Raw genomic sequence first — 10401 nt, 5'->3', positions numbered from 1 at the left:
GACCATTAAAAGGATTTATTGTGCTCTCATCCCAAAAGCATGAGGGATTCGAGTGATGCCCATATTCACAGAAGAGAAAGAACCACCTGTGTATTGTTTTTTTTTTTTAATTTCGCGCAAAGCTACACGAGAGCTATCTACACTAGCCGTCCCTAATTTAGCAGTGTAAGACTAGAGGGAAGGCAGCTAGTCATCACCACCCACCGCCAACTCTTGGGCTACTCTTTTACCAACAAATAGTGGGATTGACTGTCACATTATAACGCCCCCATGGCTGAAAGGGCGAGCATGTTTGGTGGGATGAGGATTCGAACCCGCGACCCTCAGATTGCGAGTCAAGCACCTTATCCACCTGGCCATGCCGGGCCTAGGCCAGAAGGTCTAGCGCTTAGAGATAGAAAATTTCTCATAAGCATATGGAAGATTGTTGACCTGACTATTAATTAGTAACTTTTTTAATGGCTATATACTACAATTTTGAAAAAAGGCATTTTAGTACACATAATTAATGTTCTCTTTTAACTACATTTTCACATAATCCAATATATTTCAACTTCAACAATATACTGTTTTTAACATTATGAAAATGGACCAAAAAAAAAGTGTTGCCAAATTTTCTTATCTAACTACCCATTTTTACATTAAGTTGTTACAGTGTTTACTGACCACTTTATTGTAACTTTGCTGTTCCTGTATGTGTAAAATGTTTTTTTTCAGATATCATTACTTTTTGTTTTCATTACAGTTTTCAATAACACAAAACCCAAATTTAATAAAAATTTATTATTCTTTTTACATAAAAATTGATTTTTGCAAGTTATGAACTTGAGTGCCACCAATTTGAGAAATAAAATATCCAACAGTACAATCCCAGCTGTCAGTGTGAGCTATTATTAACACAGATGCAGCTTCTTAAATCACACCATTCTCTAACTTCAGATTTTTCATGTGCCTCTTAAGTCATCACTTTTTAACCTAGTGGCTATGGAGAGCAATTCACATTGAAACTACCAAACTAATATTCAACCTTACAGAGTTTATATCTGTTCAGAAACATATGAATTGTGCCATTCCAGTACTTGAAAAAGCTATTGAAACACTCCAGATTTTGACAAAATTTATGTCCTGTAAACAGAGTCAACAGCAGTGTTATTCCATCCTTCTAATTTGGTTGGAGTCACTACCATGTCTAAATGAAAAATATATTGTTTTTGAGAAAATACCAATAAAGAATACAATAGACAAAAAAATATTTGTAAAATAAATAAAAATAAAATTATATTTATAAGTAATTAATTTACATTACTGTGAGATAAAATGAGGTATACTAATAAATATATTTTCACATTGTGCTGGGAATTTTACTTTACAAAACATTGAACTACTTTTATCTCTGCATTTTATTTGGTGCTAATTATTTATTACTCTTCACACAACTTCTTCTGCTAAGTTCCAAGAGTTTTCAACTTCATAAATTCATACTATTTATTCTTTCAGTTTACTGAGCAAGTTTTAAAGCACTCTCGAGTTCCTTCAGTGCCAGTCTTCCTCTAGTATGTAACATCTTGATCACCTCCTAAATAATACAAGAGTGAGTCCTTCATCACAAAAAGAAGCAAGACATTGTTAAATTATCAATAAAATATGGTTAAATGCAAGTTAATTATACAGAACAGAACTAAAAATAACTTGGATATTAATTAATTAATTCTATTATATGTGCTTTAAAACTAGATTTAAAATGTTGAAAATGACACATTGTCCAATGTAATATTGAAAGTTTGTCTAAAGGACTGAAAACAAATGGAAACTGATACAACAATCCCACTTGCCAGACAAATTCTCATAAAAACCATAGTAAACAAACCAGTGCGAAATGCTACAAATATCAATAATATTGGTTATTGTTCCTTATAAACTCAATAAAGTCTGAGGCTTGTGTAGTTTAAGAGTACAGGTTCAAACTTCACTCAGTCTTGGGTTTAACATCTTAAATTTTTTTAATTTCCTGAAAATATAGAATATGAGAAGATTTATGTTGTTACTTACAATAGATGTAAATGTCCTGATTAATCATCAAACAAATGATTAAAAATAGTTTTCATAGTACATACACATATGACCTTTATCAAAAAACATAATTTATATTACTCAATTTTTTGCCTCCATTTCCAAAAAAAATTTTTTTCTTTAAAGATATACAACTGTTGAGCTTATTTCATAAATACCAGATTATTGGAAGCCCTTGATAAGCATATTTTATAATTACTTCACTGTTGAAAGGTCTTGATAAACGAATAACTACCACACAGCTGAAAGTTCTTGATAAACATACTTCATGACTACCACACTGCTGAAAGTTCTTGATAAACATACTTCATAACTACCAAACTGTTGAAACTCCTTGGTAAGGTATATTATAAATACCACATTGTGGATATTTCTCAATGGGCATATTTTATAAACATCAGACTGCTGAAACTCCTCCATAAGATATTTTATAAATACCACATTGTGGATATTTCTCAATGGGCATATATTATAAACACCAGACTGCTGAAACTCCTCCATAAAATATTTTATAAATACCACATTGTGGAGAGTCCTTGATTGGCATATCTTATAAACACCAAACTGTTGAAACTCCTTGGTAAGGTATATTATAAATACCACATTGTGGATATTTCTCAATGGGCATATTTTATAAACATCAGACTGCTGAAACTCCTCCATAAGATATTTTATAAATACCACATTGTGGATATTTCTCAATGGGCATATATTATAAACACCAGACTGCTGAAACTCCTCCATAAAATATTTTATAAATACCACATTGTGGAGAGTCCTTGATTGGCATATCTTATAAACACCAAACTGTTGAAACTCCTTGGTAAGGTATTTTATAAATACCACATTGGGGAGAGTCCTTGATTGGCATATCTTATAAACACCAAACTGTTGAAACCCCTTGGTAAGATATATTATAAAAAACATACTACTGAAACTGCTCGGTAAGATATTGTATAAATACCACATTGTGGATATTTCTCAATGGGCATATATTATAAACACCAGACTGCTGAAACCCCTTGGTAAGATATATTATAAAAAACAGACTACTGAAACTCCTCCATAAGATATTTTATAAATACTACATTACGGAAAGTCCTTGATGAACATATTTTATAACTGCCATACCGCTGAAAGTCCTTGATGAACATATTTTACAACTGCCATACTGTGAAAGTCCTTGGTAAGATAATTTATAAACTAGGAGGAGTACCCGTCGCTTGGATGGAAGTTATGTAAATTCACGATTAATGAAAGGTTATCATAGGATATCAAAAGTTACTTCACTTATACACAATTGTAAAAAATGCAAAAACACCCATAAAAATTGCAAAACATAAAATGTGATAATGCAAGTATGCACGCATCTCCACATGGACCCAACAAATCTTCATGACAAATTTGGTGAAGATCCATCAACAGGGGGCAAAGTAGTGGTAAAAAATGCAAAAATGCCCATAAAAGCCTGCAAAACTGAGAACTTGTATGCATCTCCCCATGAACTTCCATACCAAATTTGGTGAAGATCCATCTACAGGAGGTGAGGTAGTGGTAAAAAAAAAGTGCAAAAATGCTCATAAAAACTGCAAAATGTAAAACTTTGTATGTATCTCCCCATGGACTTAATGAACCTCCATACCAATTTTGGTGAAGATCCATCTACACCCTGTGAAGTAGTTACATGGACAGGCAACAGACAGTACTATTATATTTATATAGATACTAGATTGTGGAGATTCCTCAATGGGCATATTTTATAAACAACAGGCTGCTGAAACTCCTTGGTATGATATTTATATAGATATCAGATTGTGGAGAGTCCTTCATGGGCATATTTTATAAACAGCAGGCTGCTGAAACTCCTTGTATGATATTTTATAAATACCACATTCTTCAGAGTCTTTGATGAGCATATTTTAACTCCTTGATATGCATATTTCATAAATACCATAATGCTGAAAGTCTATAATGAGGATACTTTATAAACACAAGACTACTGCAAGTCCTTGATAAATATGTTTTATAAATACTCCAACATATATTATAAACACCAAGCTGTTAAAAGTTCACAAAAAGGATATTTTATAAATACCAGACAGCTGAAAGTTCATGATGAACACATTTTATAAACACAAGATTGATAAAAGTCCTTCATTAGCATATTTTGTAAACATCAGGCTACCGAAAGTCTTTGATGAGTGTTTGGACATACAAATGAAGTTTTGTTTAAAATATCAGCATTAATAATGATTAATTATATACTCAAACAATATATGGTTAATGATACTCTGAATATCAAAATCATTATTTAAAATATTTTTCTAAATAAATCATTGTGTGTGTTTGTAAGAATGCATGGTACCATCTTTTTATGGGAAAAGAAATATTTGAATATAATAGGATATCAAGTGGTAAATATTTAGTAAAAGCAATAATAAAATTTTAAATGCAATTATATCTATCTTACAGTATCAGATAATTTTTTTTTCATTAATTAATCTCCAAAGACTTTCTAAAATAGTCATTCACTACTGAAAAAGAAATAATGCTATTACCAACTACTCTAGATCATACATTCGTAATTCTCGACCTTCAAAACACATAATGCTGATGATAAGTTTTATTCATATTACATTTACCTCTTCCTTTTCATGCTTGTTTTTCTTGAAGTCTTGCCGAGCCCACTCTTTCAACTGGTTTCGATGGTCAGAATTAGAAACTTGACGAATCACTTTTAAAATGTCACGATACAAACTCAAGGTTTGTCGAGAAAGCATAAACTAAAAAATAGTGTAAAGAGATATTCGTGTTTGAAAAGATAGAATTGTCACCTTTATTCACCCTTTTCTTAAGTATTGTTCAAAGTTGTTTATTTAACTTGTACTTTTTGAATAAGTCAAGAAGTTTCAATATAACCCTTATTATAACATTTTTTTTTTAAATCAATCTCTTACAACTTACCAATAACTATAAATGGTTTTTCTTAGTCAACTCCTTCAACTTAATTTTATATCTTGTCATCTATATTCAACAGTTGTAAAAAGATGGTGCTACAGCTTTAATTGTTTGTTAGTATTATCAAATTTTACAAAATAGGAGATGTGGTTTTTTGGAGGTAGATTAAGAGGAAAAATTAATTTTGGTTTGAAGCTTTACAAAAATAACTTATTTTCATTTATACTGTAAATGAGAAGGATAATAAAAATTATCTTCAACTACTGCTACTATATCATTCTATAACTGCATCTCAGTGTTAATCAACCACAGAACATAGTGAAACACTGTGGTAAGATATTTTATAACACATTGCAAAGAGTCCTTTTTGGAAAAGTTAAGAAGTTTCTAAATAACCCTTATTAAAACAAAATTGATTTTTAAAAAATGAATCTCTTACAGTATTTTTCAGTCATCCTGTAACTCCTATGTGCTAGCTTTCTTGTTTAACACTATCATTCAAGTCTAGATACAGTTTAGCAGTGAATCACCCTATAATTCAAACTTTAATTTCACCAATGGTTGGCAATGCATTATGTACATAATCCAAAGTATCATCAAGACTAAGGTTAAACTCAGTTCAAAACTTTTAATTATCCAAAGAATTCCCCATAATTTAGCTAAAAGAAATACATCAACAATGGCAAAGGAAAACATCTTCGTGACAGCTAAGAATATTGAATTGTAAAGAAAAACCAAGAAAAGAAAACTTTGGGGGAGAAGACAATGTCTGACACGTATGTCATAGTAGTTCTAACTTAGACAAAATGGTAAGAAAATGTCACCTTGCAAAGAACTGTAGGAGAACTTCGGACAGATGTTTAAAAGTCAGTAATTGTGATCCAACTGTTCAAGATAATAAGCAGTTAAAATATGAGTAGAACTGCTTCACAACCCTTGTGAAGAAATGTTTGACCATTGTTACCCAAACTGTGTCACAACTCCTCATTGGTCCATCAACATCAGGCTTCAACCAGAATTTAAAGACATAGTTCTGAAGCTGAGGTTAGTACATTCTAGATGATCCAGGGATAAAACACTTGGTTATTTGAATAACTAACTTTATATCAGTTTCCTAAGTATGAATTTCTGATATACAAGCTCTGATAAAACAGTAACATATTTCAATGACTATTTTTTTCATTATATGATCTAGACTTTCACATTAAAATGAACTCCAAATAACAATTTGCACACTTTGCTGGCCCTCACTGCCACAAAGTGGCCTGGCACTTTTTAATCTGTGGAATAATAAAGAATAAAGAATTAATATATCAAAGAATTTGCTAATGATACTTCTTAATATGGTTTTTGTGCAGACAAAAATTTAAATATTCATACATAAAGCAAATTGTACTTGCCAACTCATATATGACAGTCACTGACTCACCGTTCTACATGGACATTCATAAATTCTACCACTTTCCTTCCGAATGGTGTCTTCTTCAAGATACACAATCATGAATATAAAGGGAACCAAGTGATACATTGTAATACTTTAAGAAGACAAGTTGTCTCCCTTGTACATTATTCAATGCACTCATTTATAATATCCTTGGATGTCACTAGTATCCTGGAAGCTGAATAAGGTAATGAGTACATGCTAGTGATTATGAATTACTTCATAAAGTGAGCCAAGACTTATCCATTGGCTGATACTTTAACACAGTCCGTCATTGATGCACTAGCAGAGTGCTGGACACAACAATTAATTGCACTTGAAGTATCATAGAGCTAAATGTACAATGTTCTTCTCTGAGCTGTGTAAAGTTGTTGTTGTTGTAAAAACATTCACTTCTCCTGTAGTCTGATGGTTTAGCAGAACAGTAATACAGACTATCGAGTAAATTCTTGAACATTTACCATACATAAAAACTGAATTTTTGCTTCATGAACATGCTCATGTTTCATCTGGAATACAGCTGTGAATGTGATGTATGGTCCACCCCCCTTACATGCTCATGTTTCATCAGGAATACAGCTCCCTGTGAATGTGATGTATGGTCCACCCCCCTTAGAGCAGGTATGCTACAGTGTCCAGAGGAATATGTGAAGTGGTTAAAGTCTGCATTTATGATGCACATAGATTTGTACATCAACAGCTAGGAAAGGTCACCATGGTTCCAACTAAACTGGTTTTTTCTCATCCTCCAACAACTTGGTCTTTCCACTTACAAGTCACAGCAAGCAGATGACACACGACACATATCAAGAAATTAGAAATTGATACTGATTAGTCAGATGATAGTTAATGTTTTGTATCATCTTGGCTCGGCTGGTGAGGATAGTATTTAATTGGTTGTATAAAATGAGTTAGATTGATAAGCACCTTGAGAAGAGGTGCAAGATAGTTCTCATGGTCAGCCAAGACACCGATGATGACCTTCTGATTGATAAGGCTGTGGTTAACTGCTAACACTAGCAGAGAGAAATCACTTGATTGTAATATAAATTAATGAAAGAGAAGTACCATTCCATATTTTCCGAATTATCAAGTGGTATTTCATGCTGAAATGTATGCAATACACTGTGTGATTACCACTTGATTATTACAAAATTAGGATGGTTTTTTTTGGTCCCAAGTTATATTTGACTGAATTCTTCTAGTAATTCTTGAAACTATTGAAAATAGCTATAAACACCTATATGTAGATGTTCAAGCTGAAGTAGTTCATCAAAAAAATATAGTCAATACTGCATCCCAGTGTTTACAGCCAATATTTCTCAGATATTAAAAAAGCAAAAAAAAAAAAAAAACAACAGCAACCAAAGCTGTACCACAGTCAAAATAGCTTAGTGTTCTTCCAGGCTAGGATGGCAAGTGGGGAAGAAATGACTAATAATTCAACAAAAAATAATAACTATTCATGAAGCAAAGACAATGTTAGGAACAAACACCGTGGCTCTTGGAAAAAGAGAATTCCACAATTATGCAGTACAGGAGGTGGCTCAAGCACATATAAAAAAACTTTATGTGCAAATTTAACCACTGAAGGGGAAAAAGTGGCCAACATAGGTGTGAGTACAGAGTACGTACAGTCCTGGACATTTATTGACACAACAAAATAATATAACAAAGTATAAGAGAGCAGGAAAGCCCACACTGGTGAAAACGAAATCTTGAACATATATGTACAATCATTAAACAGTTTGTCCACTGTATAATAATAAATAGTGAATTCAATGAAATGTCATAACAGTATTCATATACCTGAATTAATTTAGGTTACTAAAACAGACTCAAAACCCCTTAGGTAATATAAACATTGTTTCTCTAATGTGAAAGCATAATTTAATATCTAGTTAGTGAAAAAAGAAATAAGCATTGTTTTCATAATGTGCAAAAAAAAGTTATATATAATTTACATAAAGTATAAAATTAACCAATTATAAGAATTATACAAATATTTCATCACAAATCTTATATGCAAGATTGATGCACATCAAAATAGCCAAAACTTCACACTTCAGAAATATACCCTTAAAAACCGACAAATAACATCTTTAATGGATAATTATTTTGCTATTAGCACAGTTCATTGAATAAAACAATAGAACAGGTTTTGTATATCTGTTAAAGATTTCTTTTCTTTTTCACCAAATGCAAAAATGAAAAGAGGCCTAATGATTGGTCATACCCTCTGCTGTGAACTGCAGTTTCGCCTCTTCAACAGGGTTTGATATTTTTATACATTTCAACCTAACATAATTTTTTGTACTACCACTGAGAAATGCACATGTTCCTACTATTATAGAGAACTCATGACTCTTGTATACACTACAGTAGGATAAGCTTGATGAAAGGTTATTAGATTTAGTGAAAAAATGCCCCTACCCCCAAAAAAAACATCTAGCCAAAGTTACAGGTTCAGGATAAAACTCAAGTTATAAGCAATCTAATTTACAAAACTATACCCAAAACTTAAATTTGTAAACACATAATTAAAAAGATGTGCACAGATATCAGAAACATGACAAATTTATATTAATACTATTATAGACTAGTAATAGTAGTAGCATAAATGTTGCATAGTAATTGAATATAAATATAATAAAACTTTAAAAAATAAATGTTCTATAATGTTTCTCATACACTTACATAAATCTACTAATACTATGTTAACAAAGTATCACTTCACTTAGTGTTAAAATTAAATAACACATAACATGTCCAAATGGATCGTTCTTTAATTTCTTAGTATTTTTATTACACTTATTAAAATTTAAATAACTATTAAGATTTCAGCTAGTAATACCATTACAATTCTATAAATTAGTAAAATTACTTTTAATTATCTTCAGATGTATAAATGATAAATAATATATAACGTTAGCTTGTCAGTATCAGTCCAACTTCAGTTATCTTTAAACTAAAGTTCAACTTTTTTAAGCAAGGTTAACTTATTTAATAAGTACGTAGTATTTGACTCATGGTTTTAAATAAATATCGACAGAAATGTGAAACTGACTCTCTGAAAGTTATTAACTTGCAATATTAACAATATCTAACTTACTTTTCTAAATGGCAAAACATGTTTCGGTAATTTCGAAGACATTTATAAAGTATAAACAGAAGTGTCTATTGACAAGGACACGTAAAAATAAAGCAGCATAAAATTTATCTTAATTACAGGTATAAAGTAGGACTATGAGGTTTCTGTGTGGTGTCTGCTACTTCTTTTTTTATTAGACGTTAATATTTTTGTCTTACACCTACAAATTGTTTCCATGTTAAAATCTTAATTAAAGAAAGTTATTCTTGATGTGTTAATTTAAGACATCTCAAAGACGAATCACTCCCAAAACTTCGGGAAAACAGTAACAGGGAAAGACGCAAAAAGTAATAATAATAGTGATGTAAAGAGACAAGTTATGAGAAAATGTAAAAATAGAAAAATTATTTCAAAACCATGAAATACAATTGTAACTGATGTAATTAGTGGTGGTGTGCATTAGCAGCACAATAAATTTTAGAAAATTCCCTTTTTACTAATTTTATGCCGTGCGTACCCCGCTGAGTTAAGAGGTAAGTATGTGGACTTATAACTCTAAAATCCTAAATTTCATTCCACGCGGTGGAGAGATCACAGATAGTATAGCTTTTCGCTAATTAAAATAAACAATATATATATATATATATATAATTTATTGTGTAGCTTTGCATTAAAAACAACACAACTAATGGCATGTAAGGAAACATTTTTGATTTTCATTACAGCGTGATTATAAGAGAAAAAATAAAAGAAATATACAAAAATAAAGCTACTATACAAAAGCTAAATACAAATATACTTAGCTTTTGTATAGTAGCTTTATTTTTGTATATTTCTTTTA

General features: G+C 31.1%; 1 protein-coding gene across 1 annotated transcript; it reads right to left on the bottom strand.

Moving 5' to 3' along the window:
• Positions 1–763: 763 nt before the first annotated feature.
• LOC106478340 (LYR motif-containing protein 2-like) lies at positions 764–10050 on the bottom strand. Its single transcript, XM_013938878.2, has 3 exons — positions 9582–10050; positions 4713–4853; positions 764–1576 (listed from the first exon to the last, which is right to left on the bottom strand). Exons 1-3 carry the CDS (start codon positions 9621–9623, stop codon positions 1499–1501), a joined length of 261 nt encoding a protein of 86 aa, XP_013794332.1. The 5' UTR covers positions 9624–10050; the 3' UTR covers positions 764–1498.
• Between the last annotated feature and the right edge of the window lie 351 nt (positions 10051–10401).

This window comes from Limulus polyphemus, unplaced genomic scaffold (genome assembly GCF_000517525.1).
Source record: "Limulus polyphemus unplaced genomic scaffold, Limulus_polyphemus-2.1.2 Scaffold200, whole genome shotgun sequence".
Taxonomy (NCBI): Eukaryota; Metazoa; Arthropoda; class Merostomata; order Xiphosura; family Limulidae; genus Limulus; species Limulus polyphemus.
The sequence above is the reverse complement of the archived record's forward strand: the minus strand, read 5'-3'. Positions and strand labels throughout refer to the sequence as shown.